At 43.9% G+C, this 22019-nt stretch overlaps 1 protein-coding gene across 1 annotated transcript in view; it reads right to left on the minus strand.

Annotated features, from left to right (window-relative positions):
- srrm4 (serine/arginine repetitive matrix 4) overlaps positions 1 to 22019 on the minus strand; it is a 227973-nt gene that overhangs the window by 45342 nt on the left and 160612 nt on the right. Inside the window, exon 2 of the mRNA XM_034170863.1 lies at positions 10728 to 10850. Within this exon, the coding sequence (XP_034026754.1) occupies positions 10728 to 10850 (123 nt within the window). The remainder of the gene's footprint in view (positions 1 to 10727; positions 10851 to 22019) is intronic.

Below are 22019 nucleotides of genomic sequence, written 5' to 3' on the forward strand. Positions count from 1 at the left end.
CCTCTGGCTTCATGGATAGATAAAGCTGGGTATCATCTGCGTAACAATGAAAATTTAAGCAATACCATCTAATAATACTGTCTAAGGGAAGCATGTATAAAGTGAATAAAATTGGTCCTAGCACAGAACCTTGTGGAACTCCATAATTAACTTTAGTCTATGAAGAAGATTCCCCATTTACATGAACAAATTGTAATCTATTAGACAAATATGATTCAAAGCTCAGAGTGTCGAAAGTTGGCGCACCTCATCTCAACAGAACACCGGCTCTGTCTGGTATGCAGGAGATCACTTGACCGAGCGTCTATACATTAAAATAATATAAAAAAAATACTGTCATCACTCTTCACTCTTAGTCAGTCTCTTACAACGGTGCAGCGTAAATACATGAGCTTTCCACGAGCTTCTCCGGTGCGCACTATTTTTTTTGGGGGGGGGGCAACCCCGCCCCCTGTGATAAACTCATCACCCCCTTAATTTAGTTTTTTTTTCTGGCGCCGGGTCTGACAAAACGGAAGCAAATGCACACAAGCGGAAAAAAGTTTTTGTGTCTCCAAAGTGTGTGTGTGTGTGTGTGTGAGAGAGAGAGAGAGAGAGAGGGGGGGGGGGGTATTAATTTTGAGGCATTAATTTTGTTGGTTTGGAACCAAGATTTTGCTGGTTTACTAGTGTGCTTGGGGTCATTGTCTTGTTGAAACACCCATTTCAAGGGCATGTCCTCTTCAGCATAAGGCAACATGACCTCTTCAAGTATTCTGACATATCCAAACTGATCCATGATACCTGGTATGCGATATATAGGCCCAACACCATAGTAGGAGAAACATGCCCATATCATGATGCTTGCACCACCATGCTTCACTGTCTTCACTGTGAACTGTGGCTTGAATTCAGAGTTTGGGGGTCGTCTCACAAACTGTCTACAGCTCTTGGACCCAAAAAGAACAATTTTACTCTCATCAGTCCACAAAATATTCCTCCATTTCTCTTTAGGCCAGTTGATGTGTTCTTTGGCAAATTGTAACCTCTTCTGCACATGTCTTTTATTTAACAGAGGGACTTTGCGGGGGATTCTTGCAAATAAATTAGCTTCACACAGGCATCTTCTAACTGTCACAGCACTTACAGGTAACTCCAGAATGTCTTTGATCATCTAGGAGCTGATCAATGGGTGAGCCTTTGCCATTCTGGTTATTCCTCTATCCATGTTCATGGTTGTTTTCCATTTTCTTCCATGCATCTCTGGTTTTTTTGTCCATTTTAAAGCATTGGAGATCATTGTAGATGAACAGCCTATAATTTTTTGCACCTGCGTATAAGTTTTCCCCTCTCCAATCAACTTTTTAATCAAACTAAGCTGTTCTTCTGAACAATGTCTTGAACGTCCCATTTTTCCCAGGCTTTCAAAGAGAAAAGCATGTTCAACAGGTGCTGGCTTCATCCTTAGATAGGGGACACCTGATTCACACCTGTTTGTTCCACAAAACTGACGAACTCACTGACTGAATGCCACACTACTATTATTGTGAACACCCCCTTTTCTACTTTTTTTTACTAATAGCCAAATTTCATAGCCTTAAGAGTGTGCATATCATGAATGTTTGGTCTTGTTGGATTTGTGAGAATCTATTGAATCTACTGGTACCTTGTTTCCAATGTAACAATAAGAAATATACTCAAAACCTGGATTAATGTTTTTAGTCACATAGCACTACTATTATTCTGAACACTACTGTATATATGGTACATACTTATCAAAATATACTCTTGTAATAATTATAATCTTGTGGGCAATGACAACAAGCCCATTCTAACAGCTGAAGATTCAGTTCCAGTAGCAACTGAAGATGGTGTGATAACCAAGAGAAACAGCCTTACAAACACCCATGAAGAGGCGGATGTCATCATTGTGAACCAGTTGGTGTATGCAGCAAGACGAGGCACTGACTCCAGTCAGTGAAAAGCACCACCCAGTCCACAAAACATATGGATTAATCAATCGCCCGAACCAAGGTCAACCTCTTAGCTTTAGCTGTGGAAATGTGCAAGATGGAGCATGGGTGGTGTTTGGGCTTCATTCATCCTGCCCAAGTCACGCTAGCCTTGCCCAGGCTCTACCCCTTTACCCATTTATAGATTGACCAGGAGTTAGACGGCGTTACGCACTGCCAAGAATGTGACATTTGGAACTGCCCCATTGGTGCTTCACACCCAGTCTTCAAAAAACATACGTTGGGACGTTGTGTAATATGTAAATAAAAACAGAATGCAATGATTTGCAAATCCTCTTTAATCTATATTCAATTGAATACACCACAAAGACAAGATATTTAATGTTCAAACTGATAAAATTTATTGTTTTTGTGCAAATATTTGCTCATTTTGAAATGGATAGCTACAACACGTTTCAAAAAAGCTTGGACAGTGGTATGTTTACCACTGTGTTACATCACCTTTCCTTCTAACAACACTCAATAAGCGTTTGGGAACTGAGGAGACTAACTGTTGACACTTTGTAGGTGGAATTCTTTCCCATTCTTACTTGATGTACAACTTCAGTTGATCAACAGTCCAGGGTCTCCGTTGTCATATTTTGCACTTCATAATGCGCCACACATTTTCAATGGGTGACAGGTCTGGACTGCAGGCATTCCAGTCTAGTACCCGCACTCTTTTACTATGAAGCCACGCTGTTGTAACACGTGCAGAATGTGGCTTGGCATAGTCTTGCTGAAATAAGCAGGGACGTCCCTGAAAAAGACATTGCTTGGATGGCAGCATGTGCTGCTCCAAAACCTGGATGTACCTTTCAGCATTGATGGTGCCATCACAGATGTGTAAGTTGCCCATTCCATGGACACTAACACACCCCCATACCATTGCAGCTGCTGGCTTTTGAACTTTGCACTGGTAACAACCTGGATGGTCTTTTTCCTCTTTTGTCCGGAGGACATGACGTCCATGATTTCCAAAAACAATTTGAAATATGGACTCATCAGACCACAGCACACTTTTCCACTTTGCGTCTGTCCATTTCAAATGAGCTCGGACCCACAGAAGGTGGTGGTGTTTCTGGATGTTGTTGATGTATGGCTTTCACTTTGTATGGTAGAGTTTTAACTTGCACTTGTAGATGTAGCGACGAACTGTGTTAACTGACAATGGTTTTCTGAAGTGTTCCTGAGCCCACGTTGTAAGATTATTTACACAATGATGTTGGGTTTTAATGCAGTGCCGCCTGAGGGATCAAAGGTCACGGGCATTCAATGTTGGTTTTCGGCCTTGCCGCTTACGTGTAGAAAGTTCCTCAGATTCTTCGAATCTTCTGATTATATTATGGACTGTAGATATTGGAATCCCTAAATTCCTTGCAATTGAACATTAAGGACCATTGTTTTTAAACTGTTGGATTATGTTTTCATGCAGTTGATCACAAAGTGGTGATCCTCACCCCATCTTTGCTTGTGAATGGCTGAGCCTTTTGGGGATGCTCCTCTTATACCTAATCATGACACTCACCTGTTTCCAACCAGGTGTTCTTTGAGCATTCATCAACTTTCCCAGTCTTTTGTTGCCCTGTCCCAACTTTTTGAAATGTGCTGCAGACATCCATTTCAAAATGAGCAAATATCTGCACAAAAACAATAAAGTTCATCAGTTTGAACATTAAATATTTTCTCTTTGTGATGTATTCAATTGAATATAGGTTGAAGAGGATTTGCAAATCATTGTATTCTGTTTTCATTTACATTTTACACAACGTCCCAATTTCATTGGAATTGGGGTTGTATTTTTGCATAGGCTGCATTTAATTTAGCTTTTATACAAAGTGCCTTACAGTGATGCATCACATTAACACACACCAATGTCAGTGTGCTTCCATGTAAGTAGCTCAAGTGCACACCAGGAACAACTTAAAGATTAGGGTCCCTGCCCTTTGCTGAAGGGAATCAAACCCAGCATCCTCTAGCGTTCAGTCCACCGCCATCACCTCCCCTCCTGACAATGAAATGCACCTTTAAATTGCACCGGTCAGCTGATCATCACTGATCCAGACGGTTGCAAAGTGCCTGATATATGTGACCTCAGAGCTCTGGAGACCAAACCAATGTTTTATTGGATGCACAGTTCTGTCTCCCAGTAATAAATGACCCTGCTCAGTGTAGTCGGCAGTTTTGAGAGCATTAGGAACTGAAATGCATTTGGACTGATTAGACGGACTGAGCTGAAGTACCCTTTCCTGGTAATGAGAACGCTTTGTCACTCATTAACACTTCTGCCACTCCGTTGAAGGTAGAGCAACAATTTGCATTTTTTTATGCCAGCAGAAACTGTTCGCTTTGATGAGGAGGAGAGAAAGAGTGAATAGCTACATTGTGATTGGAGTTTGTGTGAAACAACAACATATGAAACAGGGATTTGGGGATATTTGATGAGAATAAGACCCCCACACAGAAACATCAGGTTGCTAGCTTTGTAAGTAAGTAAGTAAGTAAAGTTTATTTGTATAGCAGCTTTAAGATAAAAACACAAAGTTCTTTACATCCAAAAAAATAAATAAATAAATCAAATGGAAATATAGAAATTAAATATAATACCCTCAGCCGTATGACCATTGTGTTTTTTTTATAATTTGCAGTTGTTTAATTAATTATTAAGGTCCTTTTGTCTTACGTACAATTTGTACATGCTCAAATCAAGTCATCATTTGTTCATGTTGTGCAAATCAAGGAATATTTGTAGATCACCCTCTGTGCATTTGCAGTTATTAATTAGATACATTTAACTCCATAGGAAGTTAGCTTTGAGTTAGCGTGCAAGTTAGCCTCCACAAAATGACTTGTAAATAACTCCCAAGGTGTTATCAGGTTACAAAAACAGCAATTTCAGTTTTAGAAGTGTTTATTTCTCACTAGCTTTTACATAATTCTTGAGGTCGGTCATCCGGGCATTTAACCTCTAGGGGCGGGTCTTGTCAGTGAAAACATCGTCGAACTCATATGATTTGGTCACTTTTCAAAAGGGTCAGACTCGTCAGTAAATTCAATTTAGTGTACAATGGTTCATTTCAGGTCTTGGTGTAGAAATGTCATCATTCCCGGCAATGATAGCTGTCAGCTGGCCGTTAGAAACAAGTTAGAGACAATTAAAAAAACGTCTGATTTTAATAGAGCCGCCAGTCATGGAAGCACAAATTCTCACCTTCGGATTGGCCACTTTGTTGAAATGATGTAGCGCCAACCTCGAGAATATACCAGAAACGAAGATGTTAGCAAGTAGCTACACCAGGAAATGACATCACGATGCTAACCTTGGCGACATGTCTTGTAAATAAGTTCAGAGGTGTTCTTAGGTTCCAAAAACAGAGTTTTTATTTTTAGAAGTGTTTATTTATTACTTGCTTTTACATAATATATGAGAAAAATTTATAAAAAATGAATGAAGCGGTTTTGAAGAGACCAGTGACTGACATCACAGTGCAGCACTACTCTGATTGACTGTCACCCGCCATATTTGATGGTCTCAGGTAAAAACAGCAGTAACATAAATCTAGTTAAAAGCAAGCCTGTACAAGTGGGTCCTGAGTTTCTCTTTAAGAGTTCCAGCAGAATCAACAGAACATAGATGCAGTGGCAGTGCATTCTGCAGTCTGGGACCCACTACCTCAAATGCACAGTCTCCTTTGGTCTCTGGCCTTGACCTACGTACAACCAACAGATTCTGGTCCGAGAACCTTAGAGACTGGCTTGTTACATAAAGGTGCAAGAGTTTACTGATGTAAAGCAGCATTTGTACAGAGCTCTAAAAGTCATCATTAATATTGGAAATTGCAGTCTGAACTGAATAGGGAGCACGTGCACAGAGGACAGAATGGGTGTTACATCCACAATCATATCTGAATGACAAAGGCTTTATATAAATACATATATAATATTAAAATGGGCCTGTGGTTGAGGAAATTAGTATTACAGGACACATGGATTTCTTTTGCGCTGTCAGGTTCAGTCAGGTTTATGTCAGGCTGAGTGTGAAACTTCCTTCTTCCATCAGACGACAGCATCCATTATGAATTTCACTGGAGAAAGCTGTTTAAATACTTATCTCTGCAAAAAAAGAAACTACTGTAGCGCACCAAGGGTCTTGTCCACAGAGGGTGCTAACTGAGGTGGTGCTGAGGAGTTGTCCACTCCAGGGTTGCTACCAGGTCTAAACATGAGGCGGTACATGCAGATGGTCACCTCATTAAGAATGACCATCTTCTGCTGCTGAGGGAGTCTGGAAAGCTCTGAGTCAGAGTGCTTTATGAAGTCCATAGACCTGGAAGTGTCCAGGTCTTGATGGATTCACCTACTGTTGGTCTGGTCTGTAAGAGTGGCAGTTGCCGTGATGGACCAGCTCCTTTCAAACAGTAATACTAATAATAGCACATTTTATGGGTAACCCATCATTCCTTTTTTCAGTCATACTGACACACTGCCGTATTTAGGACTAGGACCACGTTCGCATTTCTGATTGTTTTAAGCATATCTAAGACAATCTTTAGAAGCTCGCCATCTTCTAATATTACACACTTACACAATAGTTTTTGACTGCTTGAGAGTTGTTTGATGTTGTTAGTTTGGATCAGAACTCCTACTCAGTCACTGGTTAACGTATCCTCCTTTTGAGTAGTACTGTTTTCAGGATGGTAACTATGTCTGTCTATCATGCAGAAGGACAAAGGGTTGGTTGGGGCACGCTCGTTTCATGGGTATTTAATGCCACCCATTATTTCGTATGTAGAAAATTTTTTATTTCTTATGGCTTTTCCCTTTTAGCTCCAGGTTGCCATAGCAATATGTTTTCAGATAAATGTGTAAGGCAAGTCCAAGTCTAGACCTTGAATATAGGACAGCTCAACAACAAATAATATATTATGCATGTGCGACTGAGCAGAGCAGCAGTCAGTAATGAAAATGGTTGACAGTGCTCAGCGGGTTTTTGGAAAGCTGGGCTGACCTTTGTGAAGAACTTTATTGCAATAAACCTGGTTATTAAACATGACAATAGTTCTGATGTTTTTGCCATGTTTCAGTGCAGTTAGGGGAAAAAGTAATAACATATAGTACCCAGACAGCAAATAGATCCGGGCCGGATGTAGTCCAAAATCTGGTACCAATCCTGAAAACAGATCCGGTCCAGACAGTTTTTGCACCCTGGCCCAGATCCGACACGGCTCCGCTTTACAGTTCTGGAACAGATCCAGACCAGATCTGAACTGGATCCGCAAAACACCAACCGTTTACAGACCATATCTGGCACGGATCTGGGGTAGATGTGGACCGCATCACAGCACCGTGGCAGGAACAAGTTTTACAGGGGTAAGTTCCATGGATCAGAGGAAACTGATTTTTATCTATAACACACAAATCAGTGTCCCTGGACTTACTTGATTGTCGTAAAGAAACAAACCGCTTTGCAATAAGCATTTAAAAAAGCCTCAGTGACGATCACGATTACAGAGTAAAGAGTTTACAACCGCTAATGGATAGTTTCTACCGAGTGCAGATAAAAATTGCTTATTGTTATGCCCCATGTTCCTGCCTCGGTGCTGTGATGCGGACCACATCTGTCCCAGATCCGTGCAGATATGGTCTGTAAATGGTTGGTGTTTTGCGGATCCAGTTCAGATCTGGTCTGGATCTGTTCCAGAAGTGTAAAGCGGAGCCGTGCCGGATCTGGGCCAGGGTGCAAAAACTGTCTGGACCGGATCTGTTTTCAGGATTGGTACCAGATTTTGGACTACATCCGGCCCGGATCTATTTGCTGTCTGGGTAGATTCACCAAAAAGGACAAAATCTCTGTTTCAAGGATATTTTAGATTTTTGAGTTGTGCCTTTGACCCCCCCACATCTATTGCATAAACAGAAAAGAGATTTTCCACACATGTGCATGCCTACATTTTCTGTGAACAAAGACAAGCAGCTGACGGGGAAAGTTCATTCGAGAGCTTTGATTCCTGCTTGTGTTCCCCTCTAACGTTCAAGATGCAGCTTCATTTGTGTTTTACCTAACAGTGCTTTCTTTCCTGCTGAGGAACTATGAAAGCTTTGAAGGTGTCCAAATAATAAAGAGGTTTCTTAGGGGAAAAAATAGATTTTACTTTTCTCAGAATATAAAACGGGGAAAGCACTGTGACTGTGTGAAGATAGACACTTTTGGTTCGAGGTGTTTGTGATCTGAATGACACTGTGTGTAATTTCTCACATCTCTGAGTGTCTGCACTGGGCACAACTGATAAGACTGTTTAACCCCCCCCAAACACACACACACAAGAACACAGAGATTAGCTACGTTTTATCATAAAGTTCTAAGCACTTTTCGTGCCCGGTTAAAAGATTTTATCATCAGCACACAAACTATAAAAACAACCCCAGTGAATATGGGCCGCCATTAGAACATTTAATTCAAGTAGTTATTCTCACCGCCATGGACACAGGATTCACAGAGTTTTCTCTTTGGATCAGAGTGAGGCGCCGTGCCGTGGGGTTAAAATGCAACCCCATTTGAAAGGCTGGCTTATGCGGTGCACCATTTTTTCCATCAGATCTGTTTTATTACCTCAACAGCTCCAGAGTGTGGTCCTCACACTCTGGAGCTGAGATCTTCATCCATGCTTTCATCACCCACCTCCTGTAGGTTCTGTCCACTTTACCCAAGACCGAGCGTCAACCAAGTGCAAAATGATTTGATTTTGAGGAAAAAATCAGCTACAAATCAAGGTCAAAGGTCAAGGTCACAATTTCTGCCCAGTGCTCAGAGCATATGAAAATTCAGTAAGGTACATCTTATATATTATATTTCAATTCTAAGGTGGAACTATGCCAGTATACAAAGGTATATCTAAATATCTAAATATCACATGGGGTCAAAGCCACTCGAGGAGAGCTTCCTTCCCCAAGAAGCTAAAACTGAAGAGACGGCTAAAGTCCTATACCACTTTTCTATTCATCATGACCTTTGACCTTGGGTGATTTTGAAAGGTCAACGCAATAAGAATGCTTATTTTAAGGAATTGATTACAGATACATACCTTTGGTTACTTTTAAACGCAACATGAACCCTATACTGCTTTGTATTGGTCACGACTTTTGACCTTAGGAAGTCCTGAAAGGCCAATCTCTCAGAATGGCCATTTCAAAAAACTGGTTACAGGCGCACCTATAGTATCTTGCAAAAGTATTCACCCCCTTGGGCTTTTACAGATTTTAATTTAATTATGCCATTTTGAACACAAAAAGCAATTCAGGATTCTCTATATTAAAATTTCTAAAATGTTCCTCCTTAAACTCAAACTGAAAGCAAATATCTACACCTTGATATAAATTAAATAAAAATATCAAAGCCAAGATGATGGGTTGCATAAGTAATGGAACACTTTGGTACAACACACGTGAATCAGTTTAATTGCCAGTTTTCTTCAGACAAGTCAGGGGATGGATACATGAACATTTCCAAGTCACTGAATAATACCTTGGACTTTACTTACATCACTTATGAAGAAATACAAACTTTATACATTGCACTATGCACAATTTCTCCAGTTGCAGCCACAGAAGAGTGTAACTTCTTCTGGGTTGTCTGGGTGTCTTGGTGGCTTCCCTCACTCTTCTCCTTCTTGCACAGTCACTCAGTTTTTGAGAACTGGCTGTTGTGGCTGGGGTGCCTGGCTGGCTTTTGTTTCTGTCTTCTGTTTTCTGTCTTCTGTTTTTCCTTCCAGGTGGCATGCGTTCAGGACTGAGTGGCTGAGTTATTAGGACCTCACCCTGATCACCTGAGGCTGGTCATGTGCAGCTCGTCAGGACTCACAGCTGTGGTGCATCTATATGGATTGGGGCATGGTTGCATTTAAGTCTGGAGTACACAGTGTGTATTTGCCAGAGACTCGACCTTGTGACCAGACGGGTGAGATCGACATTCAGAGAACCATCTCATCATCATGGACGCAGAGACCATACCAGGTTTGATGCCATGGTCTGTGAAAGAGGAGGGGGTGAGGCCTCACGCTCGTCAGCACACTTCCTGAGGTACTTTAGGTTTTGTGACTAACATGAGTACAGTCAGTAAATGTGGTGTCCCTCACACCTTATTATATTGAGCTGTTATGTTAGTCGTTTAATCAGCTTCCACTGCAGTGGAGAATTGAACTGGGTGTTCCATGCCTGCAGGGTGGGAAGCTGATTGGTGATTAAGCCAGGAAGTGTTTGCTGTTTTATGTACACCTTTGAGTGGTCTCTCTGTGTGTGGAGTGGTGGACTCACATGATGGTTTCTTCTTTCACAGACTCGGTTGGTCGCGGCCACCTGGGGGGTGTCGGCGGGGTCCTTGGGTCCGAACTGTTCTGGCTCTGGACCGTTTGTGCTGCTGGGAGCGCACCGTTCTTCCACCTCGCCAGACCGCTCACTTATTTGTTATTAATTAAGCACTCACTGTTATGTCATTAAATTCTGTTATCCTTTGAACCGCGCTCTGTTTCCTTTATGCTGGGTCCTACGTCAAACGCTGGTCGGTACTCCGACTGCGTCCGACACATAACACTGTCTACTCCACAGAGATTTACTCTAGAGTGCCATACTGTTTGTATTTCTTTTTTATACTCTCAGTGCCCCTTCTGGTGTTCAAATCCTGTTTGACAGTTTTGAAATCGTCTTAAATGAAATCCACAAAAACCACAAAGACCGACTGACCTTCTGACCCTGCGATGGCTGTTGTGCTTGCGTCTTTTTCCTTTAACACAGCCGTTTCTCTCTGCTGTGTCGACCGCTTTCTTCTCGTCCATCTTCAGTGTCTGACAGGCTGTTGTTTCCAAGCTGTGAGAAAAAAAAAAAAGAAAGAAAAACCACAATGCACTGAGAATGTTTTGTGGTTCCGTTGTTGCTGTCCTTGTAACTAGTGTTTCACTCACACCGCAGATTTGGATTTAGTCTGCTCGGTTAATCTCATCCCCTCCAGCTAACTGTGTCTTGATTTTTACCCTCCATTTCTCCCACCAAACTCCTCTGGGAAAACAGGAGACTCATCGTTTAACATTCAAATTGAGGCGCCAATTAAAATGTAGTTATTTATATACGAGGTCTGTCAATAAAGTATAGGTCCTTTTTATTTTTTTCAAAAACTATATGGATTTCATTCATATGTTTTTACGTCAGACATGCTTGAACCCTCGTGCGCATGCGTGAGTTTTTCCACGCCTGTCGGTGACGTCATTCGCCTGTGAGCACTCCTTGTGGGAGGAGTCGTCCAGCCCCTCGTCGGAATTCCTTTGTCTGAGAAGTTGCTGAGAGACTGGCGCTTTGTTTGATCAAAATTTTTTCTAAACCTGTGAGACACATCGAAGTGGACATGGTTCGAAAAATTCAGCTGGTTTTCTGTGAAATTTTAACGGCTGATGAGAAATTTTGAGGTGATACTGGTCACTTTAAGGACTTCCCACGGTGCGAGGGACGTCGTGCAGCACTCTCAGGCGCCGTCGTCAGCCTGTTTCAAGCTGAAAACCTCCACATTTCAGGCTCTATTGATCCAGGACGTCGTGAGAGAACAGAGAAGTTTCAGAAGAAGTCGGTTTCAGCATTTTATCCAGATATTCCACTGTTAAAGGAGATTTTTTTTAATGAAAGACGTGCGGACGGGTCCACGCGTCGGGACGCAGCCGGCGTGGTGTGGCGGCACAGGAAAAACACCTCCGTGTTGATAACCATTTGTAAAATCCAGGCGGCTTTTGATGGCTTTCAGTGGAGTGAGTATATGAGAAATTGTTTAACAGCTGGACATGTTCCAACTTGTCCTTAAGGCTTCCAATGGAGGTATTTTTCCTGTGGCGGAGCGTTGCGGCGGCTGCGAGCCGATGCTGCAATCCGCCCGCAACGTCTTTCATTAAAAAAATCTCCTTTAACAGTGGAATATCCGGATAAAATGCTGAAACCGACTTCTTCTGAAACTTCTCTGTTCTCTCACGACGTCCTGGATCAATAGAGCCTGAAATGTGGAGGTTTTCAGCTTGAAACAGGCTGATGGCGCTGCCTGAGAGCGCTGCGCGACGTCTTGCACCATGGGAAGTCCTTAAAGCGACAGTATCACCTCAAAATCTCTCATCAGCCGTTAAAATTTTCACCGAAAACCAGCTTAATTTTTCGAACCGTGTCCACTTCAATGTGTCTCACAGGTTTAGAAAAAATTTTGATGAAACAAAGCGCCAGTCTCTCAGCAACTTCTCAGACAAAGGAATTCCGACGAGAGGCTGGACGACTCCTCCCACAAGGAGTGCTCACAGGCGAATGACGTCACCGACAGGCGTGGAAAAACTCACGCATGCGCACGAGGGTTCAAGCATGTCTGACGTAAAAACATATGAATGAAATCCATATAGTTTTTGAAAAAAATAAAAAGGACCTATACTTTATTGAAAGCCCTTGTACTTCAGTTGCTCTGACATTTTCGGAAATTATGTTTTCTATCTTGCGTTGGGCAGCAGGAGAGGGAGAGCCATTACATTTTAATATGTCTGGGGTTTTTTTCTCCATTGGCCAAAAGCACCCACATTAATCATATCAGCAATGACCACAGTTCCACCCACTGAAGACTTGGATAATCACTTTGTCATTTTGTGTATTAATTGTTGAAGTGGATTTAGATAAAAGTTCCTGTTTTTGCCACTTCCTGAATGCGCATGAAAATAAAAGCATTTTTTATTTTTTTTAATGCGGTGAGATAGATGCTGTGATAGATTTTATTTGGAATTTCATTTGAAGTTTTGTCACTTAAAGATATACAAAAATGAACACGCCTTAAGGTTCCAGGTGCACACCCAACTAATCCCCTCCTCAGGTTTGGACCTCTGTGTTGCTGTGCCATTGATCCCCCCCCACTCACACACACACACACACTGCACCAGGCCTCCCACTCTCCAGAGCATGACCTGAGTGATAGACCTCTAGTGGTTTTATCTGTGGAGGTAACATTTCTACAGTGTGGAAGTAAAAGATCTTCCTTGCTGGTGCTGAGCTTTGTGAAGGATGTGATGCCTAAACTGTTAATCTCACCACCAACTCCCAAACAAAGCACTGTCTGCAAGATGGAGGACCACCTGCAATCTCAGATGCTGTTTAGCATCATTCTCATGATGTACATGTTGCACCCAGCTAATATGAATGTGAGCCTTGGATGTGAACCAAAAAGAAGGAGATCCTAAGTTCAAATTTTTAGCATCCTTCCTGATGAGTGGACAATAATGAATGACTTAATGCAAGTGTGTTGACATACATAAACACTAACGATTGGCCGAAGGCCACAACTAGATATCGTTGATGCTACATCTCTTCGGAGGATTGGGTACCACTGCTATGACTTTGTGTCAGACAAATGGTTACTTAGGATAATAAGATGAGGTGTATCAATTGAATCAACTGCTGAATCCTGAAATTGATCCCATGGTTTGGCATGTCAGTTTTATGATTTCTTATCATCAGTATTCATCTCATCATTTTTGGAATTCAGCTCTACACAGACTGTCATGTCACAGGCCAACCAGTTTACTGATTATTGAATGTCCCAAATAGTGGGCCACTCCTTTGAGTCTGATCTGCTTGATGTTTCTTCCTCAAAAAAACGCCTGAGGGACTTTTTCCTTACCACTGTCACCTGTGTGCTTGCTCAGGGGGTCGGTAAGTTTAAACCTTACCCATGTGAAGCACCTTGAGGCAACACTGTTGTGATATAAATAAAATTAATTGAATGGAAATGTGAGGAAACATCATCTCCAATGATTTAGCCGTGTTACATGTTTATTTAGGGCAAGAACCAGTATGCAGGTGCCTCAGTGTTGAAGATCACAGGGGCTAGGGAAGACCAATGTGACACCCACATTTCACCTTTTTCCAGAAGATTGAGGATTTCTTTCATTATGTAGAGCTGGCTCAATTGTCTACCTGGGTGGTTGAGGATTTCTTTCATTATGTAGAGCTGTCTCAATTGTCTACCTGGGTGGTTGCCATCCAGAACCAAAAGTAGTTCTCTGGTATGTGCTGGATGCTTAGACGCATGGCACCATCACATGCTCCTTACTTTGACTCAGATGAGGTTTCATTGCATCATGAGGGAAACTCACCTCCAATATTTTGGCCATGTGTCACATTTCTCTGGGCACAATCCAACACATAGGTGCCTCAGTGTTGAGGATCCTGGCAGCTGGAGAAGAAAAAGAGAGCGCCAACATTTCCATCCAGCACCTATTGTGGTTCTGCATTTTGGTTCATTTGGTGATGCCCAGCACAAGCATATGCTCCCAGACTTGACCTGACCATGAGTTGTTAGGCACATATCAAGACATTTCCAGAAATGTGCTATGTGATTCTATCCCTTCACTGGTGTGCAGTCTGTGAGTGCATTTGACATGCAGTCCGTGAGTGTGTGTGGTGTGCAATCCATGAGTGCATGTCGTGTACAGTCCGTGAGTGCATGTGATGTGCTGTCCATGTGTGTGATGTGCAGTCTGTGAGTTCATGTGGTGTGCAGTCCGTGAGTGCATGTGATGTGCTGTCCATGTGTGTGATGTGCAGTCTGTGAGTTCATGTCGTGTACAGTCCGTGAGTGCATGTGATGTGCTGTCCATGTGTGTGATGTGCAGTCCGTGAGTTCATGTGGTGTGCAGTCCGTGAGTGCATGTGATGTGCTGTCCATGTGTGTGATGTGCAGTCCGTGAGTTCATGTGGTGTGCAGTCCGTGAGTGTGTGTGATGTGCAGTCTGTAAGTGCGTGTGATATGCAGTCCATGAGTTTGTGTGGTGTACAGTCTGTGAATGCATGTGATGTGCAGTCTGTGTGATGTGCATTCGTGAGTGTGTGTGATGTGCAGTCCGTGTGATATGCAGTCCGTGAGTGTGTGTGATTAGTCTGTGTGTGTGATGTGCAGTCCATGAGTGCGTGTGATGTGCAGTCCATGAGTTTGTGTGGTGTACAGTCTGTGAGTGCATGTGATGTGCAGTCTGTGTGATGTGCATTCCATGAGTGTATGTGATGTGCAGTCTGTGTGATGTGCAGTCCGTGAGTGCGTGTGATTAGTCTGTGCGTGTGATGTGCAGTCCATGAGTTTGTGTGGTGTATAGTCCGTGAGTGCATGTGATGTGCAGTCTGTGTGATGTGCATTCTGTGAGTGTATGTGATGAGCAGTCCGTGTGATGTGCAGTCCGTGAGTTTGTGTGGTGTACAGTCCGTGAGTGCATGTGATGTGCAGTCCGTGTGATGTGCATTCTGTGAGTGTATGTGATGAGCAGTCCCTGTGATGTGCAGTCCGTGAGTTTGTGTGGTGTACAGTCCGTGAGTGCATGTGATGTGCAGTCCATGTGATGTGCAGTCTGTGAGTTTGTGTGGTGTACAGTCCGTGAGTGTATGTGATGTGCAGTCCGTGTGATGTGCAGTCTGTGAGTTTGTGTGGTGTACAGTCCGTGAGTGTATGTGATGTGCAGTCCGTGTGATGTGCAGTCTGTGAGTTTGTGTGGTGTACAGTCCGTGAGTGTATGTGATGTGCAGTCCCTGTGATGTGCAGTCTGTGAGTTTGTGTGGTGTACAGTCCGTGAGTGCATGTGATGTGCAGTCCATGTGATGTGCATTCCGTGAGTGTATGTGATGTGCAGTCCGTGTGATGTGCAGTCCGTGAGTGCGTGTGATTAGTCTGTGCGTGTGATGTGCAGTCCATGAGTTTGTGTGGTGTACAGTCCGTGAGTGCATGTGATATGCAGTCCGTGTGATGTGCATTCCGTTGGTGCGTGTGATTAGTCTGTGTGTGTGATGTGCAGTCCATGAGTTTGTGTGGTGTACAGTCCGTGAGTGCATGTGATATGCAGTCCGTGTGATGTGCATTCCGTGAGTGCATGTGATGTGCAGTCTGTGATGTGCATTCCGTGAGTGTATGTGATGTGCAGTCCGTGTGATGTGCAGTCCATGAGTGCGTGTGATTAGTCTGTGTGTGTGGTGTGCAGTGCGTGAGTGTGTGTGGTGTGCAATCCATGAGTGCATGTCATGTACAGTCCGTGAATGTATGTGATGTGTAGTCCATGTGTGTGATGTGCAGTCCGTGAGTGCGTGTTATGTGCAGTCCGTGTGATGTGCAGTCCATGTGATGTGCAGTCCGTGAGTGCTTGTGATGTGCAGTCCGTGAGTTTGTGTGGTGTGCAGTCCGTGAGTGCATGGGATGTGCAGTCCGTGCATGTGATGTGCAATCCATGAGTTCGTGTGATGTGCAGTCCGTGACTGTGTATGATGGGCAGTCATTGAGTGCATGTGATGTGCAGTCCGTGACCGCGTATGATGGGCAGTCATTGAGTGCATGTGATGTGCAGTCCGTGACCGCGTATGATGGGCAGTCCTTGAGTGCATGTGATGTGCAGTCCGTGACCGCGTATGATGGGCAGTCATTGAGTGCATGTGATGTGCAGTCCGTGACCGCGTATGATGGGCAGTCCTTGAGTGCATGTGATGTGCATACCGTGACCGCGTATGATGGGCAGTCATTGATTGCATGTGATGTGCAGTCCGTGACCGCGTATGATGGGCAGTCATTGAGTGCATGTGATGTGCAGTCCGTGACCGCGTATGATGGGCAGTCATTGAGTGCATGTGATGTGCAGTCCGTGACCGCGTATGATGGGCAGTCATTGAGTGCATGTGATGTGCAGTCCGTGACCGCGTATGATGGGCAGTCATTGAGTGCATGTGATGTGCAGTCCGTGACCGCGTATGATGGGCAGTCATTGAGTGCATGTGATGTGCAGTCCGTGACGGCGTTTGATGGGCAGTCATTGAGTGCATGTGATGTGCAGTCCGTGACCGCGTATGATGGGCAGTCATTGAGTGCATGTGATGTGCAGTCCGTGACCGCGTATGATGGGCAGTCATTGAGTGCATGTGATGTGCAGTCCGTGACCGCGTATGATGGGCAGTCCTTGAGTGCATGTGATGTGCAGTCCGTGACCGCGTATGATGGGCAGTCATTGAGTGCATGTGATGTGCAGTCCGTGACCGCGTATGATGGGCAGTCCTTGAGTGCATGTGATGTGCAGTCCGTGACCGCGTATGATGGGCAGTCATTGAGTGCATGTGATGTGCAGTCCGTGACCGCGTATGATGGGCAGTCATTGAGTGCATGTGATGTGCAGTCCGTGACCGCGTATGATGGGCAGTCATTGAGTGCATGTGATGTGCAGTCCGTGACCGCGTATGATGGGCAGTCATTGAGTGCATGTGATGTGCAGTCCGTGACCGCGTATGCTGGGCAGTCATTGAGTGCATGTGATGTGCAGTCCGTGACCGCGTATGCTGGGCAGTCATTGAGTGCATGTGATGTGCAGTCCGTGACCGCGTATGATGGGCAGTCATTGAGTGCATGTGATGTGCAGTCCGTGACCGCGTATGATGGGCAGTCATTGAGTGCATGTGATGTGCAGTCCGTGAGCAGTCCGTGACTGCGTATGATGGGCAGTCATTGAGTGCAAGTGATGTGCAGTCCGTGACCGCGTATGATGGGCAGTCATTGAGTGCATGTGATGTGCAGTCCGTGACCACGTATGCTGGGCAGTCATTGAGTGCATGTGATGTGCAGTCCGTGACCATGTATGCTGGGCAGTCATTGAGTGCATGTGATGTGCAGTCCGTGACCGCGTATGATGGGCAGTCATTGAGTGCATGTGATGTGCAGTCCGTGACCGCGTATGATGGGCAGTCATTGAGTGCATGTGATGTGCAGTCCGTGAGTGCATGTGATGTGCAGTCCGTGACCGCGTATGATGGGCAGTCATTGAGTGCATGTGATGTGCAGTCCGTGAGTGCATGTGATGTGCAGTCCGTGAGTGTGTATAGGGACTGGTAAAGGTTTGGCATGTACTCTTATGAGGTTGTTTATGTTTTTGTAGACATGTTGGCTCTTTATTATTTATTATAAGTCAGAAGTACAGTACACTGCAATCTCATTCATCCAAACCTCCATCCAAAACATATTCAAATAAGGCGACAGAAGTTCTCGGCCTGCTAATTATCCTGTGTTTTAGTCATAGGAGATTTGAGCATAATTATACATTCTTCACTTCTTGGAGTGGCTCTCATCTGATTGCACTGAGAAGATAATCAGAGGCAGAGATTAGGTCGCTGGTGCTGCTTCCTCTTCCCTTGGTGATGAGCAGACAGGAGCCATGGCTTTCTATCTTGCTCACCTTATTTTTCTACTGCTCCTCTACATGAGTAGGATTGCCCCTGACACAGAACTAATATTGTAAAATGGCAGACTGGGTGCTCTGACATGACCGAAGGTGATAGGGGAGAAAAAGACAGCCACTAGAAGGATGATTACAGTGATCGAGGAGGCTGGTGAGAACCTTTAAATATTCTGCTGATTTGGCTAATGCTTCCCTAATGGTGGAGATGCAGATAAAAACCTGCTTACATGGATTTTTTTTCATGAATTATGTGAATTAAGAAATAGATTTTTGTAACAGTTAGTTATTAAAGTTGAATCCTGAAAATTAGCCCTTGGTTTGGATAGAACAGCATGTCGATTGCATGATTTCATATGTCTGACCTCGTATCATTACTGGAATTCAGCTTTACGCAGACTAAAATGTCACAGCCCAACCAGGCAAATAAATGCTGTTTTCTGTCTCCGTCCAATGGCATTGCTGCAATCCAACAAGACAGTCATCCACTTATGAAATATCTATATGTGTACTTTCTAGCACCTGAGGTTTTTATGGACTCTAAGACATCATTCAGTGGCCTCTTCCACAAGACTGTGGAAGAGGCCCAACATATAGCCTCTGGAGGAGAGAACAAGCAACTGTTGGGAAAGTGTAGTGACACGGACCCACAACAGGGGGCGTAAATGAACGGACAATAGAGAGAGTTAAATTAGAACACTTTACTGTTGCGAATGTCACAACCACACACAGCAGAATGAATACAAGTCAATTAATGAAGGTGTCGTGTGGGCAGGCTCGACGATAGGAGACGCCCGTCTGGAGACGAACCGGAACCACACGATTTCCACCACCACTGAACCCGAAGGATACTGGAGCCGCCAAGTCCCGAAGTCCCCAGGTGGTCTCAGCGTGTCGGATCTGGTACTGCTGGCGGAAATCAAAGACAGTCAAGTGTGGGTGTGCGTACACCCCGTAGCAATAATGGTGGGAATTCCACCTCCACCTTTAACACACACTCGTGCAGCGTCTGTTTAACCACTTATCTGAGGAGACGAAGGACGAAACAGTCGTGACCCACGCCGGTCCTCTGGTTGACAGCTGCAACACAATAGCTCTGGAAATCACTGAATGCTGGCAGAGAATATTACCTCTCACAGAAGTCTATATCTCGGCGATATGGTGGAGGTGTCATCCTGCTTTTATCCCGGGTGAGATGCAGATGATCGGTGACAGCTGTCATAGTTGATGAGTGACAGCTGTCACCTCGGCTGTTCCTGTAGGCGGCAGCGCCCTCTCGTGCCTGAAGCCCGCACTTCAGGCAGGGCGCCCTCTGGTGGTGGGCCAGCAGTACCTCCTCTTCTGGCGGCCCACACAACAGCAACGTCAATTTGTTAAACTAGAGAACCGCACTTGTGAAGCACAAACCTCCACCAACGCTAGTTTCCAATTCCACAAAATTTTACCCTGGAAAAAAATTTTAAGGTCAAAGTCCTGTGAGAAGTGATTTTTCATAAAATAAATTAGATGTGATCACATGTCAGGAGTATGTATTTAGTTCATGCACCTGAATCTAAGTTATTTTTTTATGGTGTCAGATTTTTTTTTCCAACTTTTTCAGTTTCTGAATTCTTTTTCAGATAATTTCAGAGAACACTGGTTATCTTTGCTATGGACAATTTGTCATTGCAGACAAACAGGCATAGAACTGGAACCTCCATCCAATGTTGGTGGTGTAGGTAAATCCATAACAGAAAGATAAGAGTGATTAAGACACTTTTGATTGAGCTATAATGCAAAATGTACACCGAATGGGCTTTTCAATATTAAATTCAAATGTCCACAAAATCCACAATCCAGATCAGATCCAGATCAAACTTTGTCAGGTGACAATGAGTGCCAGTTTGCACCTCTTTTTCAAATATGAGAGTGATTGTGGCATGTTTGATTATGATATAATGTAAAATTTTCTAAATTAGAAGAAGTTGTGAGTTCCAATTATGGCCCAACTATAAAATCCATTACTAAAACAGTTGAGAGATGGTCAGGACTTTCAATATCGCTAGTTGGGAGAATGAACATACTTAAAATGAATACGAGGTCTGTTAGAAAAGTATCTGACCTTTCTATTTTTTGCAAAAACCTGATGGATTTGATTCACGTGTGCTTGCATGAGCCAACCTTGAACCTTGGTGCGCATGCGTGAATTTTTTTCACACCTGTTGATTGTGTCATTTGCTGGTAAGCAGCCTTTGTGTGAGGACGTGTGTAGCGCTCTCAGCGGATTTTCATTGCAAGGAAAATGACGGAATGACTGGAGCAGCACTGCATCAAATTTTACCAGAAACTGAGCGACAGCCAGGTGGAAACCATTCGGAAGATTCAGACGGCTTTCGGTGACTTTTCAGTCGTGTGACTATCTGAGAAACTGTGGAAAAGGTGGGCATGTCACAGCATGTCCTGTGAGACTTCAACATGGAGGTGCTTTTGCTCCGCCGTTAGCAGCTTCGGCATGAATTTCACCGCCACTCTTTTCATGGCCAAATCTTCTGTCACAATGGAATGTATTGAAAAAGTGCTGATGTCCACCTCTTCCACAATTTCTCAGATAGTCACACGACGGTCCCACATCACCACAACGTTCACTTTGGAATGATCTGGTCATTTCAGCATGTTGATGGCCAACCGGAGAGTGGCTCGCTCTCCACCGTTGTGCGGCCGTCTTTAAACCGGTTGTACCGCTCCTTAATCTGTGTGATGCCCATAGGATCGTCACCGAAAGCCGTCTGAATCATCCGAATGGTTTCCACCTGACTGTTGCCCAGTTTCTGGCAAAATTTGATGCAGTAGCGCTGCTCCAGTCGTTCCGCCATTTTCCTTGCAATGAAAAACCACCGAGAGCACTACACACGACCTCATACAAAGGCTGCTTGCCAGCAAATGACTCAATCAACAGGGGTGAAAAAATTCACGCATGCGCACGAAGGTTCAAGGTTTGCTCATGCAAGCACACGTGATTCAAATCCATCAGGTTTTTGCAAAAAATAAAAAGGTCAGATACTTTTCTAACAGACCTCGTATTCTTCCCAGGCCACTATATTTTTTCCAGAATATCCCTTTGCTGCCTCCTCCAGACGTCTTTACAAGAGTAAAGAAATTGTTTTATAATATTTTGTGGAACAACAGACGCCCCAGGCTCTGTTTGTCATTACTATTCCTACCCTATGATGAGGGAGGGCTGTGGTGCCCTACGGTGTGGTATTATTGGGCAGCTCAGTTAAGAACATTGTTGTTTTATTTCGCCATCGATAAAGCTCCAACATGGAGGGCTATTGAGTCATTCCCTCTAGAACTTCCACTTTCCGCTCATCTTTATTCAGATAAACCCAAAAACCTCAAAAAGATAACATCTAATCCCATAGTTAACAACATGATTGGAAAACAATAGCTCTTTTAGTCACTAGCCTATAGCAGTCTGCCTCTCAGTAGGAGGGGTCTGGTTAGGTTTAAAACTCCAGCTTTTGTTGGTTTCTGTTTTATTCTTCTCTACAAGAGTCAGACAGAAGTCAGACTTCCAGAGCAAGAATTTTAGCTGAGGAAGTTTCTGCGATTTGAAGCGAAACGTCCTCGCGTCAAGCAACCCAGCCCAGTCAAAGATTCAAGCTTCTCTACAATGGAAACCACCTGGACAACTGAGAGCCTACACAGAAACTTTGTGCCAGGTAAAGCAGATGCAGGGTTTAAGATCTGGGCAGATAAAGGGGTAAGTCAGATAAAATATATCTTTGCTAATAATGGGAAC

This window comes from Thalassophryne amazonica, chromosome 5, assembly GCF_902500255.1.
Source record: "Thalassophryne amazonica chromosome 5, fThaAma1.1, whole genome shotgun sequence".
Classification (NCBI taxonomy): Eukaryota; Metazoa; Chordata; class Actinopteri; order Batrachoidiformes; family Batrachoididae; genus Thalassophryne; species Thalassophryne amazonica.